The sequence below is a fragment of the Nansenia antarctica genome, assembly GCF_963989245.1.
Source record: "Nansenia antarctica genome assembly, chromosome: 16".
Classification (NCBI taxonomy): domain Eukaryota; kingdom Metazoa; phylum Chordata; class Actinopteri; order Argentiniformes; family Microstomatidae; genus Nansenia; species Nansenia antarctica.
Genome location: NC_137686.1, coordinates 6206873 through 6229372, shown reverse-complemented (window position 1 = coordinate 6229372; position 22500 = coordinate 6206873). Strand labels below are relative to the sequence as shown.

Below are 22500 nucleotides of genomic sequence, written 5' to 3'. Positions count from 1 at the left end.
CATACAGCCTTCTGTTTTAAGAAAAGGTTAAATGAAGAAAATAAAAAGCCTGCATGCCCGTGAGGTTTACAATGCCCTGTTAAAGCACACAGTGGATCTGTGCCCCGAGGGCTAAAACCCTGTTAGAAAAACAAACCACTCTATCTGATCTTCACAATAGAACTTTTTTTTTTTTCATCCAACCCCCAACATTTCCTTCATGGCTCTGTTTTGTATTCCTTCTAGGAACCTCATGAACATTATCCTTTGCGGAAGAAACTAGCGTTGGTTTCACTAGACACTACTCCTCAGCACCGTTACACCAATAACACGGTTATATGACTGAACATGTATATATATATATTATATGACAACCATTCTGTTCAAGATAGAGTAGCCTGCGAGCAGCTAGCGGATTGCAGACAAGTGCACGGTATGGCTGCGGGGCTACCTCTTAAATAGTCTATGTTAGAAAGCATAGGCGAATGAAAATCTCAATGCAATGACACTCAGCATGTTCAATAGCCGGATAAACGAGTATGTATTTCGTTATGTTAACAGCGCATTTGAGAAACGAATAGAAATAGAGAAGCGGGCTCTGGCGCTTGTCATTTCAGCACCAGGGACAGCTCCATACGTTTGGATCAACGGCTGTAATAAAAAATACACCATTAAAATAAATCCCTGCGACAATATCTTCCTAACTATCCTGACTTAATGTCTATAAATGACCCGTGAATTAAGCTTTAGGCAAAAAAAGGAAATAAACCCAAGGGACAGTTTGAGAGTTGTCATTCCTAACGGCTTGGAACAGCACGTGCACGCCTGCACCCCCTCGGGCGGTACTTGCTTTAATAAGGCGAGGGAAGGAGAAGAGGCTGTCAACACAATCACCAGGGGTACAATAACCCGTTATTGGGATTGGCTGTAGTCTATCTAGGGAACATCTTCCCCGTGTGATTAGGTCTACAGCTGCAGTTCTTGTGTCGTGATTGTGAACACAGATTCTGTGACAAAATGCTGCGAATAGGCCTACTTAGGCCTGAAAAGAGAGAGACGAAACATAGCTTCTAATCTAAATCGACTGCAGGAGTGCATTGAAGACTAGTTTCAGAGCAAAAGGATGATTGTTCATCTTTTTTTTTTCGCATGGCCTTCAATCTGTTGGATGCGAATGTAAAGAAATCGAATGATCCGTTTTTGCATCGCTTGTATTGCTATTATAGATGCGACTATTTCACATTTTTCCTCATTTCCACGGGAAAGAATGCCTTGTTGACCATAAATAATTTGGGCAGCTTATATACCTGTTCGCACGCCGTACTTGAGCGTGTCTCTGCAGTCCACGAGGATCTGCTCCAGAGACTCGGGCTGGTCGGAGAGCTCGAGGTTGAAGCCCTCCATGCCCTCCAGCAGCTGGTGCGGGTGGTGGAAGTCCAGCACCTTGGTGGAGCGGTCGAACGTCTTCCGGACGTAGTTGGTGAGGATGTCCACCAGCTCCAAAAGGAACTGCATTGTCGGTTCTTCTCCATTTTTGGCCGGGAGTAAATCTTGTAGAAACACAAAGGCGCGTATAAAGGTTTGAAACGGTGGTATGAATTGGTGACTGATAACTCATTTAGTGAACAAACTAAAACGGCTAGGCTTCACCAGTTTGAAATTGGACGTTACTCATTCATTTTGCTTCACCAAACTTTTCTGGGGGAACAATGTAGTCTTAAGAATGTTTAATTAAATCATGTCAATTTAATGCATTCAATTCAGCACTCCCCCGCTGGACATGAAACAGTGAACAATGAATTATCTAAGCATGCATTTGCATATCATGTAGACTTTGAAGAAGAAAAAACACACACAATAGGACAACATCTAGATTAATGAAGTCATTCTCTCACCTCTCGCGAACAAGTTGGAGAAGTCGGACTCCGTGCGGCGGAAGCGCGTGTCCCGGTCGCTGCTGTTGTCGCAGGTCGCGAGCAGGTCCTTCTGGGCCGCGAGCCTTCCCTTCTCCTCCAGGCTGTGGTTCTTCTGCAGGAAGCCTAGGGTGTTACACGGGGGGGCGTGAGAGGAGGGGCACGCACGGGTACCACTGCAGCCTAACATATTTAGAATGATCGGCTTAATACGTTTTCGCGTCCAGAAGTTTTAGCCTATAGCCTATGTGTAGCCTATTGACTATGGCAAACCCAGTTAAGTTGATATAAATCACTAGTGCGTCAGGTTTATTATCTTAGACGGCTAACAGTTACAACTCCACCACATGCTTTGGAATCGCCTCTGACAGACAAGCCCCTTGAATGTACAATCTGGTGATCCCTACTGGAGGGGTGGGTGATGCATGGATCCATTTATGGATGGCCTGTATGTGTGTGTGTGTGTGTGTGTGTGTGTGTGTGTGTGTGTGTGTGTGCGCGCGCGTGCGGTGTGTGTGTCTGTGTGTGTGTGTGTGTGTGTGTGTGTGTGTGTGTGTGTGTGTGTGCGTGTGTGTGCGTGCGGTGTGTGTGTGTGTGTGTGTGTGTGTGTGCGTGCGGTGTGTGTGTGTGTGTGTGTGTGTGTGTGTGTGTGTGTGTGTGTGTGTGTGTGTGTGTGTGCGTGCGTGCGTGCAATGCCCTCCCCATACCCAGTGACATCAGTACAAAGACCAAGTCATGCGAAAAAAAGAAACACCCAATCGAGTCCAGCGACGACTCTCCCCCTGCCTCCCCACAGACTCTCCCTCTGCCTCCCCCCAGACTCTCCCCCTGCCTCCCCACAGACTGGTCACGCCTGGGCGGGCAGGGGAGGGGAGGGGAGGGCGGCGGGACGGGCCCGGAGGCATCAGACATAGGAGCGGATTTAATGACGGGTGAGAAATATTTTAAGGGACGTATTTTCATACATGCGAGTCTATTTCTGTACGTATCAGACCAATATACATGCATATTCTATAACCATACCGATCTTCACAATAGGTTAATTCTGGGGGGAATAGTCTATGTATGTGTAGCCATATCGTGAGTTTATAATGATAAGGTTCTATCTCCGTTTAGGGCAGTTCAGAGATATTGAGCGTCAACGTTTTTACATTCCTTTATGTTTTGTGAGATGGAACCTTTGTATTTTATTCATTACCAACTTAAAAATGTCAACATTTAAAAAATAACACCACACAGGCATTAATAAACACCTAATGGATCAGATGATGTAAAAAACACAATTTTAACAAAAATGGAGATAGAACCTTATAATTCTAACGTCACGATATGCAATAAAAGGCGGCTTGCCTTCAAAACAACCATGCATCAATTAGCCTATTATTACAGGCAATAACATAGGCCTAGGCCTATTGGCCGTCTCATAAACAAATATAGGCCTAAACATAATGCATGTAGGGATCTTATACAACTGACAGCACTGTTTAAAAACCTGTCGTTTCAGAACTCTTGTATTCAACCCAAGTGTAAATGCTTTTCGTGTTAAGCCTAATCTTCGCGGGCACATTGCGCATGTTGGTTATCTCCTAAGCGCAGCCCCTATAGAACCGCAGCTTACGTTCTCCGTTAATCTTTTCTCTCATCCATAGTGTTTGTGATTGATATGACATGTGCTGATAATTATTATGGCCACGTAATCACCAATGATATACGCTAATACCACTTGCCATCATTTCTAACCAGCGTATGGATCTCTCTGTTACGTATCAGATCGAAGGACGAAAACAAAAAGCCTTTATTCCTGTAACCTAATTGAAAACCTTTGTTTGTTCTATTGATTGGTTATTATCTGGCATATAGACCAGAAATTCAGACATCCCCAAAGGCAGAAACGATGACATGTCGGTGTTAATTGTGTAATGGAGGACGTCTAACAAATGACTTCGTCGTCGAAGTGGCCTATAATAAATAGCCTATATAAATCCAGAGAGAGACAAAACAATTCACCCCCCTCAGATTGACCAAACCCACGCATTCCCGCGTCATCTAGACTACGTCATCGCCACTACGTCATATCAATTCGCCCAAAGCTGGCTCTCATATGCTCAGATTCAAAGAGAACTTCAGCATAGGGGGGAGATTAGGCCTAATAGGCCCTCATGTGTTTTTCTATGATATGATAGATGCTTGATCAATGTGGCCACATATTCGTTATATGATATCCTTTATTGTAAAATGTTTTTTTATTTTATTTTTTTGCTGTACCTTGTCATTTCGTAAGCTTAGAATGATAAGGTTCTATCGTGTAGGGCAGTTCAGAGATATTGAGCGTCAAAGTTTTTACATTCCATTATGTTTTATGAGATGGAACCTTTGTATTTTATGAATTACTAACTCAAAAATGTCAACATTTAAAAAGTAACACCACACAGGCATTAATAAACACCTAATGAATCAGATTATGTAAAAAAACTCAATTTTTACAAAAATGGAGATAGAACCTTATAATTCTAACGTCACGATTTGCTCATGTCATAAATGTCTGGATGGAAGAGACATGGGGGGGCCTGGCTAGGGGTCGGGGCGTGATCGCTGGCGCGCCTCACGAGACCCCACGGGCTAATCGCCAACTGACCTTTCAGAGATGAGAACGCGGAGTGACAGCCCAGGCCGGCCGGGGTCTAACACCATGTTTAAATGCCCCCAAAGTTCCCTTTCATGAGACACACAAGCGGAACTATCACACAGAGAGTCGCCATCAGACGCACAGACTTGAAATGACAACGTCGGTTTTGTCGGTGGCGAAACTAATCATGGGATGATGTCTGTGTTGATGTTGTTATAATATGATGCTCATGGGCCTAAACTAAACTTACCGCATATCTTCATCCCCAGTTTCCGCGTGCATCCGTGCATCCACGCGTCATAGGCTAAAACACAACGTGTGGGGAGAGCGTTTGAATAGGCTTTTCTGAGATATGAAATATGCATTTAGCTTCATTTGGGTGATATGTGGAAGCGTATATAGCACACGGCAGTGGCACAGCGAGTGAAAGCAGCATGAAGCAGCAGATTAGCAGCTCGGTGAAATGCAGTTATAGGATGGCCCCAGCCTGTTTGCCGGGTGTGTGCGTTTCATAGTGGGGCATAGAGGCTCCCTGACCGTTCGAACGGTTCCGATCCACGTCCCCAATCAATAAGGGTCATTAGAGGCCTGCTCGCCGGTTAATAAACGCCGGCACACACCCGGTGAAGGGGCGGTTTGGAATAAACACCCGTGAAATGAGCTCGTGGAGGAGAGCCGAAATTAATTGGGTGAAGCAGCACAGTATTTGACTGGCCGGGTTGGCAACGTCTGGCCAGCCAGACAAACGAGCAGGTTTGATGCAAAACACACACACACACACACACACACACTACACACACGCGCACACACACACACACACACACACACACACACACACACACACACCCACACACACACACACACACACACACACACACACACACACACACACACACACACACACACACACACACACACACACACAGCAAAGCACATCACTCCACAGAAGCAATACTTTTTGCACTTTGGACATGAATATGGAAGTAAATAACATTCATATTATGTATGCATGGGGAATGGAGACTCCAGAGCCTAATGGAAAAGCCGGAGAGAAACACCAAGACAAGACGCCTATAAATAGATTGTTGTAAACGGTGTCAAAGATGTAGTGTTCAGACATTTTGTGCTATAAATTAGTACGATTTTAATAGCCAATGGTTTTGTGATCACACGCCTAGACCCACGGACGGCTCGAGGTGTCACTCGAGGAGGCGCAAGGCGAGTGCTGCAGACACCGCGAGCCGCCTCAGGTCACATGCACGCGGGAGACGGAGCGTGCAGAGAGAGAGAGAATGGCAACATCCAAAAGCAGCACGAGCAAAGCCATGCAGGCAAAAGCAAGAGCGAATATTCATATGGCAGATAAACAAATTCTACAATTAATCCAGAAAAACACAATTATTTTGCTATGATGGCTTCTATTCCAAAGTCAATATACCATATTGCTTAGATTAAACCAAGCGGTTCCTAATTCGAAATAGGCTTTTAGTCTATAAAACGAGGGTAATAAACGAATATAATTCAACTTTAATCTCAGATATATTCTTATAACCCCTCCTCTTTCTGCAACATTATTAAAGTAGGTCCTGACACCCCCCCCCCCCCCCCTGACATCCCCCCCTCCACACTGCACCTTGCAGCCATCATCATAGGAGAGATTCGAGTGGTGCGGCTGCAATTATCTGCAATTTCCCTGCTGCGTAATTGTGCTGGTGACATGCAGCTCTCTCATGCAGGATGTCGACAAAATGGACACGACGTTTCCAGGGGATAAAGGATTTACATCATGATAAAAACTACGATTTAGCAGTGAATCTGAATATTTCGTGTATAAAGACCTACAAGATGAATCTTATAAAATAACAACTACAAAATCAGTTGGACTATAAGCCTAACATAAATAATAATAATAATATAAATAATAATAATAACAATAACAACAATACTACTACTACTACTACTACTAATAATAATAATAATAATAATAATAATCATTATTATTATTATTAATAATGGTTTATAGCACCAAATCCCTACAGAAAGCCTATCCTACAATTATTAAATGGAATGTCTGCACATCCTTTATTCTAAGTCACGCACTATTTTCCCACGACTTTCAGTGGACGACAGTGTCTCAGTCACTATTATCCCCACTATTATCCCCCCAAATATCTTCCTTTAAAGATTTCTAAACGAATTATAGCCCACGGGATCGCAATGCTGTAGTTGGTTTCAACGGGCATCGTCTCTGCTCAGCAGCTGCATAGAGCCGGGGTATATGGACACATGGGGGTCCGGGGTATATGAGGTATGGACACATGGGGGTATATGAGGTATGGACACGTGGGGGTATATGAGGTATGGACACATGGGGGTATATGAGGTATGGACACATGGGGGTAGATGAGGTATGGACACATGGGGGTATATGACACATGGGGGTGTATGGACACATGGGGGTATATGAGGTGTGGACACATGGGGCTCCGGGGTATATGAGGTATGGACACATGGGGGTATATGGACACATGGGGGTATATGAGGTATGGACACATGGGGCTCCGGGGTATATGAGGTATGGACACATGGGGGTATATGGACACATGGGGGTATATGAGGTCTGGACACATGGGGGTAGATGAGGGATGGACACATGGGGGTATATGAGGTCTGGACACATGGGGGTGTATGAGGGATGGACACATGGGGGTATATGAGGGATGGACACATGGGGGTATATGAGGTATGGACACATGGGGGTATATGAGGGATGGACACATGGGGGTATATGAGGGATGGACACATGGGGGTATATGAGGTGTGGACACATGGGGGTATATGAGGTGTGGACACATGGGGGTATATGAGGGATGGACACATGGGGGTATATGAGGTAGGGACACATGGGGGTATATGAGGTATGGACACATGGGGGTATATGAGGTCTGGACACATGGGGGTGTATGAGGGATGGACACATGGGGGTATATGAGGGATGGACACATGGGGGTATATGAGGTATGGACACATGGGGGTATATGAGGGATGGACACATGGGGGTATATGAGGGATGGACACATGGGGGTATATGAGGTGTGGACACATGGGGGTATATGAGGTGTGGACACATGGGGGTATATGAGGGATGGACACATGGGGGTATATGAGGTAGGGACACATGGGGGTATATGAGGTATGGACACATGGGGGTATATGAGGTATGGACACACCGGGGTATATGAGGTATGGACACACCGGGGTATATGAGGTATGGACACATGGGGGTATATATGGACACATGGGGGTAGATGAGGTATGGACACATGGGGGTAGATGAGGGATGGACACATGGGGGTATATGAGCGATGGACACATGGGGGTATATGAGGTAGGGACACATGGGGGTATATGAGGTATGGACACATGGGGGTATATGAGGTATGGACACACCGGGGTATATGAGGTATGGACACATGGGGGTATATATGGACACATGGGGGTATATGAGGTATGGACACATGGGGGTATATGAGGTATGGACACACCGGGGTATATGAGGTATGGACACATGGGGGTATATATGGACACATGGGGGTAGATGAGGTATGGACACATGGGGGTAGATGAGGGATGGACACATGGGGGTAGATGAGGTATGGACACATGGGGGTATATGAGGTATGGACACATGGGGGTATATATGGACACATGGGGGTATATGAGGTAGGGACACATGGGGGTATATGAGGTGTGGACACATGGGGGTATATGAGGTATGGACACATGGGGGTATATGAGGTATGGACACATGGGGGTATATGAGGTATGGACACATGGGGGTATATGAGGTATGGACACATGGGGGTATATGAAGTATGGACACATGGGGGTATATGAGGTATGGACACATGGGGGTATATGAGGTATGGACACATGGGGGTATATGAGGGATGGACACATGGGGCTATATGAGGTATGGACACATGGGGGTATATGAGGTATGGACACATGGGGGTATATATGGACACATGGGGGTATATGAGGTAGGGACACATGGGGGTATATATGGACACATGGGGGTAGATGAGGTATGGACACATGGGGGTAGATGAGGGATGGACACATGGGGGTATATGAGGTATGGACACATGGGGGTATATGAGGTATGGACACATGGGGGTATATGAGGCATGGACACATGGGGGTATATGAGGTATGGACACATGGGGGTAGATGAGGGATGGACACATGGGGGTATATGAGGGATGGACACATGGGGGTATATGAGGGATGGACACATGGGGGTATATGAGGGATGGACACATGGGGGTATATGAGGGATGGACACATGGGGGTATATGAGGGATGGACACATGGGGGTATATGAGGGATGGACACATGGGGGTATATGAGGGATGGACACATGGGGGTATATGAGGGATGGACACATGGGGGTATATGAGGGATGGACACATGGGGGTCCGGGGTATATGAGGTATGGACACATGGGGGTATATGAGGGATGGACACATGGGGGTCCGGGGTATATGAGGTATGGACACATGGGGGTCCGTTGTTCAGCGCGCACCGCTGATCCATTAGACAGCGGCATGCAGGCAGCTTTGATAGCTCTGTTTTAACCGGGATGATTAATGACGGCGCCCGCACGGTAAATGGCCCGGGTGAGATCGTTTTTATCAGACAGAGAGAGGGAGGGGAGAAGGGAGGAGAGAGAGAGAGAGAGAGACCTACTTGTAGATGGAGGTCGTAAATTGGCGGAGTTGGGGTCCTGCATGTCCCCGCCGGTGGCTGTCGGTTCAGACGTGGCCATCAGTCCTCCGCGCTCAGGGGGCTTAGGGGGGTCTTATCTGATCCTCTATACCCGGTTACTGGAAACACACGGCCCAGGGTTAGGATTGATCAATGTCTTTGAATAACTCTATTTTTAAATAGTCGGCTAAACAATGCATTACTAATAGCATAACATATACATTTTTTAGAAGACAATTGGGTGATCATCAGTGGAATCTTAGACGTGGTGAGACAACGATGTATCGTTGTCGTCTAAGATTCCACTGATGATCACCCAATTGTCTTCTAAAAATATATATTTTATGCTATTAGTAATGCATTGTTTAGCCGATTAGTAATGCGTTGTTTTGCTGTTATTATATCTGCCTCAACAATCGGCAGCATTTATTGCCGAACGTCAGTCGGACGGTGAACGGTGCCGTCGGTCTTAAGATGAATCAGGATTTTTGCCACGAGCCACACAAACACCGGACGCACAAGTCCCTCTGTGCAGAAACGTGTTCGAAGATAACATGTCTGGCATTGAATTATAGACAGTGGACTCCGAAGATGGTAAATCTGACAGAAATTGATGGCCACAATATCCCAACCTTATGAACGAACGAAAAAAAATATATTTTCAATGGTAAAGTGGACATATAAATCCATACATCGCCAGTGAAGTTTTTATGGATCGTTAGAGCGAAATCATTCCTGTCGCCGAGACATCAGAGCAGCGAAGGGCACCGGACCGTAAAGTCCACTTAATTAGATCTGAGAACGCCAACAATGAGAGTCATTGGGTCCTTTATATAAACAGCTATAGTCTATTAAAGGTCTAACTCAAGTAAATCATAAATAATACCTAAATTCTATCAATAATTACGCAAAACGAATTAGATTGAATGGGATAATAGGATTCATAGGATGGAATATAATAGTCTATGGAATCATAACACTTTATAGCTTAGAGAGACTATAGGTCAAACAATGTTGGGTTTTGTAAAAAAAAAACAAAAAAAAAACATTATAATAATAATTGATGGGACATACACGGTTAATGATGTTCACAGACACAGGCTAGGCGTTTGACAATTGATTAGTCAACTTTTCAATTAAGATGATATTTGAATAACCACGGCCAAGACATCATTAGTCAATGTCATTGTTGATGAGATATATTTAGGTTACGCTGGTCTAATGAATGAATCCTGTCACTCATGTCATTAATACAAATATGTTGGCCGCCATATGACATTGATGTTATTAACCGTATGATATTAACCGATTCGTTTATTACCAATCAGCCTACAAACCTGAAAAAGAGAAAAAGAGAGGCATTTGGAAATTGTAATTTAGCCCAACAAAGCCACAGGTCGTTCACCAATGTCCTTTCTATGTCTTCTAACCAATCACCCCTAATGTTGACCCAATAAAGAAAGAGGACATCGAACCAATAGGTGCCAGCAGCATTTAACTAGACGTTCGCTATAGCAACATGATCTAAACCCATAGAGGTACAGGCTGTGAGAAAAACATATTGTGAGCTTAGAATTATAAGGTTCTATCTCCGTTTAGAATGATAAGGTTCTATCTCCGTTTAGAATGAGAAGGTTCTATCTCCGTTTAGGGCAGTTCAGAGATATTGAGCGTCAAAGTTGTTACATTCCATTATGTTTTATGAGATGGAACCTTTGTATTTTATGAATTACTAACTCAAAAATTTCAACATTTTAAAAATAACACCACACAGGCATTAATAAACACCTAATGGATCAGATTATGTAAAAAACTCAATTTTGACAAAAATGGAGATAGAACCTTATAATTCTAACGTCATGATACACCGTGCGCTCTTGCAAAGGAGCCCAGTGATGATGGTACCTACCGTGGACGAGCACACAGGTTGTCGCTTAGACCAGAGGAACTCAGGAACAAGGAGATGACAGTCCTATAATATGTATATCCACCCAACGCGCTGAGATGCGACAGCCCCACGACACGGCTGCAGAATACCAATAGAGCGAGAAAAATTCCATCCAGCAAGTGACCTTTTTTTTTCTTCTTCCCCTGAAGAATTTTTAATTCTTTATTTATTTCGGAGTGCTTGAATCCCCTATTTATCCCTTTTACGCACGCACGCACGCGTGAGTCACAACATCACCTCCCTCTGGCGCTGGATGATGCCTCTCCTTCTCGTGACACTGACAGCCAGAATATAATGAATATAATGAATGAATGAATATAATGAATGAATATAATGAATATAATGAATGCATATAATGAATGAATGCATATAATGAATGAATGAATATAATGAATGAATGAATATAATGAATATAATGAATATAATGAATATAATGAATATAATGAATATAATGAATGAATATAATGAATGAATATAATGAATGAATGAATATAATGAATATAATGAATGAATATAATGAATGAATGAATATAATGAATACAATGAATGAATATAATGAATGAATGAATATAATGAATGAATATAATGAATATAATGAATGAATGAATGAATGAATGAATATAATGAATATAGTGAATGAATGAATTAATATAATGAATGAATGAATATAGTGAATGAATGAATGAATATAGTGAATGAATGAATGAATATAATGAATGAATGAATATAATGAATATAATGAATGAATTAATATAATGAATATAATGAATGAATGGATATAATGAATATAATGAATGAATGAATGAGTATAATGAATGTAATGAATGAATGAATGAATATAGTGAGTGAATGAATGAATTAATATAATGAATGAGTATAATGAGTATAATGAATGTAGTGAATGAATGAATGAATGAATATGGTGAATGAATGAATGAGTATAATAAATGTAATGAATGAATGAATATGAATGAATGAATATAAAGAATGAATGAATATCATGAATGTCTATTTCATTTTTCAAGCAGCACAATTATCATAAGAGATTCATCTGATCTCCATCGATGAGGATGGCAGATTGGGGTTGACAGACTGACTGATAACCTATAGTATAGCTTACTTGGAATATCTAACTATCTATCTATCTTATAGCTTATCTTTCAGGTACATTGTATATACTATAGTGTTTGTATGAATTTGGGCTATTGGCCTTGAACACAAGGTCATTGGGTCCGTGACTTGAAGTTGCAGCAGCTGCATGGAACCAAAATAGCCAGCTACATCATATCACTTGTTATTATTTATTATTTATTGTTATTATTTATTATAGCAGTCTGTTTATCAATATTATGCATTCAATCTGCTATCGGTGAACTCCTCTATAATTTCACCTGCCTCAAGGTTACATCTGCATAGTGCGTTCCATAATTAATGTGTTCTAACAGATGTGTCACAAGGTGTCCTAGAGGTGGGCACTGGGTCTTAATGATCCTAGGGGTCTGCCTGCGGAGGGGGGGGGCTCGGAGACACCCACGCACGCGTGACGTAGCCAATAGCGCGAGCGTGTGTGTGTGTGTGTGTGTGTGTGTGTGTGTGTGTGTGTGGGGGGGGGGGGGGTCTCCGTTGTGTGCTCACAGTAGCCTATTCATAAAAGATGATTTAGGGACAAACTCTGACATGTTGAAATGTTGTTGATGTCTCACACTCTTATTGGCCCTTATACTCTTATATAGGGTCGTAAAGTGTGTCTGTATCCATGTGGTTGGCAACAGTGATATAGAATGCCAAATCTGCCCCAAGCCTATCACCTGTATTGGATGGGTGGTGGCAGTATGGCCACATTTCAAACCAGATGAGAATTCATTTGATTTTATTTGAGTTATTAGCATTGCCTTTAGCTGACGCAAAGCATCAACTACTCTTCCTGGGAAAAGGAATCTGTTACCAAAGTATTTCAATCCAGCTCTCTCAGATCTACAGGAAGGGCAAGGGGTTAGGGGGAAAGGCCTCCATTTGACAATCATCATTATGGTGCGTTCACCTAAGCTATTTGCGTAGAGCTTCCCATCGGCTGATTCTGATGGGAAACTAGGGTGTCATCTTTTTACAAGGGGTTTCCTACGTCAGAAATTCCATCCGACGCTGATGTGCTCATTCAGACACTGCACGTCATAAAGCCTCCACTAGATGGCGCTCATATATTTTTCAAATCATAATTCTTCATGCTGGAACAGATGAGTACAGATTATGGAGGGAAAGGGGCTTGGCTTAACGACTCGACTCGACATTTCATAATAACGGTTACCAAATGACGCTCTACTAGAGAGTAGAGTTGGTTTGTTGTGTGAGAGAGTTGTACAAGGTGTATGAGCTGTTTTACTTGAGCTCTTTGTGTTTCCCGGAAAAACCAGAGAGTCGGAGGCGATCAGGAGGAGAGAGAACTTTAGTTACAGGCAGAGGAGATTAATCAGTAACAACAACAAACGAGTGATTCATCCTGCTCACATAAGGCCAGAACCACACCACTGGGGAAAGAACTGCTTCACTGCCTGGTTCAGAAGGAGAGAGAAACGAACAGGTCTCACTTCAGGAGAGGGCAGTGACTGCTGTGGACTATGAGGGGAGAGGAGAGGAGGGTGGGCAGGGCTTGTGCCTCCTCCCCATCTCCTCCTCTTTCTCTTCCTCCTGGTCCTCTGATGAAGATGACGATGTGGAGCTGCCTGAGCTCTGAGCCCAATCTTCCTCATCACTCCCCTCGTAGCCCGTGGAGCATGACTCGTCACTGGAGATAGAACCATCTGTCGGAAAAAAGACGAGGCACAAAGCAAGATTAATTAATTTTAATTTTGCCATTTAGCAGACGCTTTTAATCCAAAGCGATTTACAATTACGAATTACAGGGACATTCCCCCTGGAGTAACTGAGGGCTAAGTGCCTTACTCAAGGGCACACTAGTAGTGGTGTGGTTTCAGGCGGGATTTGAACTCACAACCTTCCGATCACAACAAGTCCAACTCACTATCCACTATACCACCACTACCCACACTATACCACCACTACCCACACTATACCACCACTACCCACATAGTGGATATCCGACGCACACTCGACTCAACACACTCATCCTCACCATGGTTGTTATATAAGCCTCTCTCACCTCTCAGTAGCTGCTCCTGAATCAGTGGGAGGAAGTGTCGGGCCTCTGGGTTCTCCGGCTCATAGATCAGGACTGGAATAAGCAGAGCAGAGAGAGACTTCCATTATCCCACGGCTGGACGGTTGTTTGATTGATTGATTAAAACGATTGTGACTCATTGACACGTTGATTGATTAACGCAGGGTTAAAACGCCAAGCCCATCACATCCAGACCAGAGCGGTCTAGACCTGGCCTGAGCTCCGGAACAAACCACCACCAAACGTAACAACAAACACTTACTCATCTGACACAGTTTATCAGCCAGAGGAAAGTCTCTCTCCATCACAGACTTGAGGAACTGAAATGAGACACACAGACATCAGTCCGTTAGATTAGACTAAAGACCATCAGATTACATTAGATTAGATTACGTTCAACTTTATTGTCATTGCAGAGTACAAGTACCAGACAATGAAATGCAGTTTAGCATCCAACCAGAAGTACAAATAGTGATATAAAACATGATAGTGATAAGTGATAGGTACAGTATGGCAAGTACGGTAGTTAGAGGTATATACAGGAGAGGATAGTAGTAAGATATGTACAGTTATGGTACATATGTACAGTTAAGGTAGCTAAGTACAGTTAAGATAGATATGTACAGTTAATGTAGATATGTACAGTATGGTGTATACAGATGTATAAATAGAGGCTATATCAAAAAGAGGCATGTGCAATGTGCAAAAACATGATATCTGCAAAGATAGTATTTGTCTCTCACTCAAGAGGGCTCTGGCTTATACAGTAGGATGTATTCAGATGTATATTCATGTGTTGTGTGGGTCTGTGTGGTGGGGGATTGTGTGGGTCTGTGTGGTGGGGGATTGTGTGGGTCTGTGTGGTGGGGGATTTTGAGATGGCTGATTTGTGTATAACCATGTGTGATCATATGCGTTAGCATTTCATATGATTGTATGGCTGATGATATTACTGAATCCTTTCTGGCTTGATGAATGCTCTATATAATAATAATAATAATAATAATAATAATATTCTATTGATTAATCTCTAGCTTGTTGGTTGATGTTCAGGGTCAGAATTATGTCTAAGTGAAATGTTGCTGATCAACAACAGTCTGAGTTGCGCCGTCTACCTCCGCCATCAGCTCCAGTGGAGCTCTGTGCCCTTCATCATCATCCTCCTCCTCATCATCATCCTCCTCCTCCTCAGACTGGTCTTCCTCCCCCTCTGGCTCTGGTGGGGGTAGAGGCTCCGCCATCAGCTCCAGTGGAGCTCTGTGCCCTTCATCATCATCATCATCCTCCTCCTCCTCCTCCTCCTCCTCCTCCTCCTCTGGCTCTGGTGGGGGTAGAGGCTCTGCTGGAGGGGGTACACACACCCTTCCTCTGGCTACACAAACCATAACCATCATCATCTTCATCAGCACATTCACCACCACAGTCACCACCGCCATCACCATTTCATACACTATTAGGTACAGTAGTTAGTACTCTCAACACAATTATACATGTACTAGTATGTACTCACCTCCTGCACAAGGCACGTCTGACCTCACTGGTACAGAGTCCTGAGTCGCACAGAGAAATGAAGAGATGGATGTTATAAGGGTATATGTATAAAAGTGTACGTCAACTCTACCCAGTACTCAATACCCAGTACCCACCTTCATAGGATGTGACACTGTTTGGGCAGGAAGACTCCTTCTATTAAGAGAGCATCTATTCAGTGATAAATAATAAAAATAAAGTTTAGATATGTTACGATTTTCCATATCATGACAACATTGTCTTGGGATGCAGTTTTTTTTGGGTTCTGGCTGCTTTCCTTACCGATGTTCGACAGTGGCGTTCCTTCCTTCAACAGCCTCTGGAACATGAGTCACAAAAACTGCTTTGCAAGAATATCGGACTAGTATCAGTGATAATAATAATATACGCCATTTAGCTAATGCTTTATCCAAAGCGACTTACATTGCGCATACATTTTCAGTATAAATGGTTCCAGCGGGAATCGGACCCAGAATCTAAGCATTGTTAGCGCCAGGCTCTATCAACTGAGCCACAGAGGACCACAGTGGTGGAGCCAATACATAAGGCCATGGCAGATTGGATGGCCTAGCTGTTGTTGTTGTTGCTATTAGATTAGATTAAACTTTATTGTCATTGCAGAGTACAAGTACCAGACAACGAAATACAGTTTAGCATCTAACCAGAAGTGCAAATAGTGATATAAACATAATAGTATTGTTGTTGTTGTTGTTGTTGTTGTTGTTGTTGTTGTTTTAACCTATATACTGGGACTGCATGTTAATACTCAGCAGTGGTGCGCTCTCCTTGTCTTCTCTCTCTCATCAGCACACACACCACTTCAGAATCAGCACAGATGAAGGGGAGGAGGCAAGGAGGGGGAAGTCACTGTATGAATTGAGATGCAGTCCAGATTGCTACACTAGTAGAAAGTACTTACCCTCCGAATCGGGTCTCTGTCTATGTGCAGGGGTCTGTCTATGTGCAGGGGTCTGTCTATGTGCAGGGGTCTGTCTATGTGCAGGGGTCGCCTGTCAATGTCAGCAAGTGGATGAGATACAAGAAAGAAGGACTGCATCCTACGCCACCACTCAACCATGTTAATTCAGATAAAACACGAAAACAGATCAGAAGCACAGTTCTTACCTGCCCCTGTGAAACCTGCGAGGACTCCCCCAAACATTGGAACCTGGACACAACAACGTCATAGTAGGGATGTCAGTTATTATCAACTTGAAAGGGTGAATTGTTGTGAATTTGGAGATTCAATCTCAGAAACATTTGATTGGCCTAATCCTTCTAGCTATACATGTATTCATTAAACAGTCTCAACCAAAGGTAACTCATATTCCCCCATACATGTTGTAGATGTAAGAGGGGGCTATTTGAAGTGATACTTGTATCTCATTTATGACACATGACATGACTTGAGACACACTGACTGGGTGTGTTCGTAAATTCGCTCTGGAAATCTGATCAGCGCTCATGGGATGCCTCTTGTCCAATCAAATGACATGGTCCCTTTATGATGTTGAACCCAGTGTGCGCTCCGGCGCACTCAGAGCAAATTTACGAACGCACCCTTTGCAGGGTACATACAGGAATCTGGAGGTTAATTTCAATACCTTTCTAAGACTTTTTAAAGACCTTGTCAACATTTTTCCAGACCTCAGCGCCACTTGGAGCTGTAACCGTTTACATCAGTGACACCTTTAACTTAACAGTTTTAGTTTGCAATGGACTAGACCACTGTCACAGAATTTCCGGTTCATCTTTGTTTTTTTAATAAAACTAATACATTCACGAACTTTTACTAAACGTTTTTAGGACTCAAACTCTTTGGACAGAGTCTAATTCAGAAAAACACCTACACAACTCAAGACCTCATAAAATCGTGATAAGACTTTTTAATACTTATTAAGGGTCTTGATTTTCCCAAAATTGATTTATCAACTTTTAATACTTTTCAAGACACCGCGGATACCCTGTAGCATGTTAGCTTGCTGGCTCACCTGCTCATGTTTCCAATGCAATGCTGCTACCAACGGTAGTCCAGAGAAGTGGTACACAAGAAATGGATTATTATATAATTATATAATATATAATAACATATAGATTATTATAATAATAATGAAACGGTAGTTTAACCGTTAACGTTGGAGAGTTGTTGTTGAGGCGCATAGCAACGTGAAAACAAACAAACTCGTATCACCATGGCAACATCTGCACCCGCACCGCCCCGCCCCTCCCCTCCTCCTCACGTGACACGCGTGGTGCGCTTATTGTCCCTTCTCCCTCCAGTCACTCTCTGCTTTCATGACAGACAGCCATATCTCATCTAATAACTAGCTGTAACTGCTACATTAGCTGTGCACATTGAGCTGCACTCAATCACCACCATGTATGTGTGTGTGTGTGTGTGTGTGTGTGTGTGTGTGTGTGTGTGTGTGTGCGTGAGAGAGAGAGAGAGAGAGAGAGAGAGAGAGAGAGAGAGACAGAGAGAGAGAGAGACAGAGTGTGTGTGTGTGTGTGTGTGTGTGTGTGTGTGTGTGCGTGAGAGAGAGAGAGAGAGAGAGAGAGAGAGACAGAGAGAGAGAGAGAGAGACCGAGTGTGTGTGTGTGTGTGTGTGTGTGCGTGTGTGTGTGTGTGCGTGTGTGTGTGTGTGTGCGTGTGCGTGTGTGTGTGTGTGTGTGTGTGTGTGTGCTGTGGTTACATCCTGTCATGTCATTCTATTGTCCGTCTTCCACCTGCATGGCCAGCTGATCTGCAGTGGAACCAATTTCTCTAGGAAAACACACACACACACACACACACACACACACACATACCACAATCACACACACACACACACACACACACACACACACACACTCTGTCTCTCTCTCTCTCTCTCTCTCTCTCTCTCTCTGTCTCTCTCTCTCTCTCTCTCACGCACACACACACACACACACACACACACACACACACACACACACGCACACACACACACACACACACCGTGGGGTAAACTGACAGGCTGTGGAGCAGACATGAACTCAGTTATCTCTAATTGGAGAAAGCAAACACACATGATTGACAGGCCTGTCCCAGGTGAAGGTGTTTTCTTCTTTTGGAAAATCAAGCAATCACTATGAGGTTTAAGTAGAGATGTTTCAGAGTTGATTTGATGGTATTTGTGTTCATAGTGGTTTCACCATTCAAATAAATTAAGAAAATAAATGTAAATGTAAATGTTTTTTTATGCATAGTCCACCTATTTTAGGGGACACAAAAGTCATAGGACAACTGGCTTGACAGTTTCTGCTCACGAGGTGTCAGAAGTGTTCTGTGGCATCATTTGAGCGGGCATGAGAGAGCTGCCAATGTCTAGTATTGATTCTAGGCTTTGCATTTGCCTTTGGAGTTTGATATTGGTGTCTGTCAACATGAGGGATGTCAATTATGTTAAGGAAGCCATTATTAGGCATATTAGCCAATTAGGCTGAAAAAAACTCAACAGAAACTTAGTCAAAATCTCAGGCCTGTCAAAATCGCAACTGGGCTGGTAGGCCAAGGAAAACATCCGCAGTGGAAGAATGCTCACCTAGCCTGAACCCCCCCCCCCCCCGCCACACACACACACACACACACACACACACACACACACACACACACACACACACACACACACACACACACACACACACTGTGGGGTAAACTGACAGGCTAAGCTTGACATGAACTCAGTTATCTCTAATTGGAGAACGTAAACAAATATGATTGACAGGCCTGTCCAGTAGACACATGATTCATATAAGTGTACAGTAAACTGTATGTTATCACCCACAAATATTGTAGATAAGCAAAATGTTTATTCCTAAACTTTTTTACCGTCACTTTCTGTGACCAAATAGAAAAATAACGTATTGTGGTGACTAGACACCCACTGAGTGATCAGGGCGAATTCACTACATTACCCAGGTGCCTTAGCAGGGTGATGAGGTGTATTTAAGGCGACCAGGAAGTGTGAATGAGGAAGTGAATGCAGAGTGTGCAATAAACACAGCTCTTGTTTACACATTAACCATGTGCTCCTAGTCCTTCTTCATATCCCTCAAACCAACAACTACATTGGTGACCCTGACAAGTGAGTTTTTTGGACGTTTTTCTGAAACTTTTTTGAACATGGCTAATGCAGTTGCTCTCAAATTGCCTGAGTTTTGGGAGCAAAATGTTAGTGCTTGGTTTGTGCAAGCTGAAGCTCAGTTTGCCATCAGGGATATAACTGCAGAAGACACAAAGTATTACTATGTGGTGGCATCTCTGAAGGGTTCAACTGCCGCACGGGTGATAAACCTGATAGAAAACCCACCAGCCAGGGACAAATATACCACTCTTAAAGGGCACCTGAAAGGAATTTTTGGATTGTCAGAACCAGAAAGAGCCCGGCAGCTCCTATCTCTCCCTGGGCTTGGAGACTCAAAGCCCTCTGAGTTAATGGACCATATGCTGGCTCTGCTTGGCAATCATCAACCATGTTTCCTTTTTAAAGAGCTTTTTTTGCAGCAACTCCCAGACCAGATTCGTTTGCCTTTAGCCAGTTCTGTAAAGGCAAACCTTCGTGAATTGGCTAAAGAAGCTGATGTTTTTTTTTCAGCTGGGAGAAAGACTGTTTCAGTCACGCCCCTTACCAACACCAGCACTGCCTGGGAGGAATGCATGCATCAACCGCACACACACTCTGTCTCCGCCAGCGCTGTGGCCCGCCGTGAGAAGTCAAGTCTCTGCTTCTATCACGGCAAGTTCGGCAACAAAGCAAAGAAGTGCCTGCCACCTTGTAGCTGGTCGGGAAACGCGTTGGCCGCCACTCGTTAGCAGCCCTGAGTGTCGGCCCTTCCAGCGGATTGCTGTTCATTACTGACTCTATATCTGGCCGCAGATTTCTTTGTGACACTGGAGCTCAGGTCAGCATTCTGCCGGCGTCAGCCTTGGATATCCGAGCAGCCAAACTGGGCCCCAACCTTGAAGCAGCTAATGGCACCCCCATCCCCACGTTTGGCACACGCCCCTTAACACTGTGCTTTGCTGGACAACGTTTCTCTTGGGACTTTGTGTTGGCGAAGGTGTCCACCCCGCTCCTGGGTGCTGATTTTCTTTGTGCTAATGGGCTGCTGGTGGATGTGGGTAACCGTCAGCTTGTCAACGCTGAGACCTTCTGCTCACTGGCTTGTGAGCACACCACCGCTACATCGACAAGACTGGCCGCTCTCCTTTCACCGGCTGATGATGTCGCCCAACTCCTGCTGGAGTTTTCAGACATCACAACGCCAACGTTTTTGGCTGGCTCCATAAAACACAATGTGACACACTTCATACCTACCAGTGGTCCGCCTGTGCATGCTCGAGCCCGCCGGCTGGACCCACAAAAGTTGGCGATAGCAAAGGAGGAGTTCAGCTCCATGGAGAGACTGGGCATCATTCGTAGGTCTGACAGTCCCTGGGCCTCGCCTTTGCACCTGGTTCCCAAGGCCAATGGAGGCTGGCGCCCGTGTGGTGATTACCGGCGGCTTAATGATGCCACTACGCCTGACCGGTATCCAGTTCCCTACATTCAGGATTTCTCAGCCCACCTGGCAGGAGCAGTTATTTTTTCAAAGGTGGATCTCATTCGAGGATATCACCAAGTGCCAGTCCATCCTCAAGACATCACCAAAACGGCAGTCATCACACCGTTTGGCCTCTTTGAATATTTACGAATGCCTTTCGGCCTGAAGAATGCCGCCCAAACCTTTCAGCGGTTGATGGACTCAGTGTTGCGTGATCTGCCTTTTCTTTTTGTTTACCTTGATGATATCCTGGTGGCCAGTACATCCAAGGCAGAACACATGTCACACCTCCGCCTCCTTTTTGCTCAATTGCAGCAGCACGGCTTGATTGTCAATCCAGCAAAATGCCAGTTTGGGGTGCCCTCCATTGATTTTCTCGGCCATCACATCACTTCTGCCGGTGCAACCCCACTGCCCTTAAAGGTGAAGGCGGTGCTGCAGTTCCCACGCCCCACAACAGTGAAGGCCCTACAGGAGTTCCTGGGTATGGTGAATTTTTATCATCGCTTTATTCCACAAGCAGCCTGCCTCATGCGACCCCTGTATGGGGCCCTCAAGGGCAAGCCTCCCAAGCACATTGTTGACTGGTCCAGTGAAATGTCAGGATCATTCTCTGCCACCAAGGAAGCTCTTGCAAATGCAACCATGCTAGCACATCCAGTGCCAGATGCCCCCATTGCCTTGACATCTGATGCCTCAGACCGCGCAGTTGGTGCTGTTTTAGAGCAGCAGATTGACGGGGTTTGGCAGCCTCTCGCTTTTTTTAGCCGGCAGCTCCGTGCTAGTGAGCAGAAATACAGCACGTTCGACCGTGAGCTACTAGCCCTTTACCTGGCAGTCAGACATTTCCGTTTCCTCCTAGAGGCTCGACCATTCACTGCTTTTGTAGACCACAAGCCTTTAACTTTTGTCATGTCTAAACTGTCGGAGCCATGGTCAGCCAGGCAACAGCGTCATCTCTCCTACGTTTCTGAATTTACTACAGACATACAAC

General features: G+C 44.3%; 1 protein-coding gene and 1 pseudogene across 2 annotated transcripts in view; both read right to left on the bottom strand.

Annotated features, from left to right (window-relative positions):
* LOC308171823 (glutamate decarboxylase 1-like) overlaps positions 1 to 9349 on the bottom strand; it is a gene marked incomplete at both ends in the record, with an annotated part of 22201 nt that extends 12852 nt beyond the window's left edge. Inside the window, 4 exons of the mRNA XM_080546719.1 lie at positions 1287 to 1529; positions 1875 to 2018; positions 4769 to 4822; positions 9271 to 9349. Of these exons, the coding sequence (XP_080402845.1) occupies positions 1287 to 1529; positions 1875 to 2018; positions 4769 to 4822; positions 9271 to 9349 (520 nt within the window). The remainder of the gene's footprint in view (positions 1 to 1286; positions 1530 to 1874; positions 2019 to 4768; positions 4823 to 9270) is intronic.
* LOC308171702 (large ribosomal subunit protein eL8-like) overlaps positions 1 to 22500 on the bottom strand; it is a 507482-nt pseudogene that overhangs the window by 224767 nt on the left and 260215 nt on the right. The window lies entirely within an intron of this gene.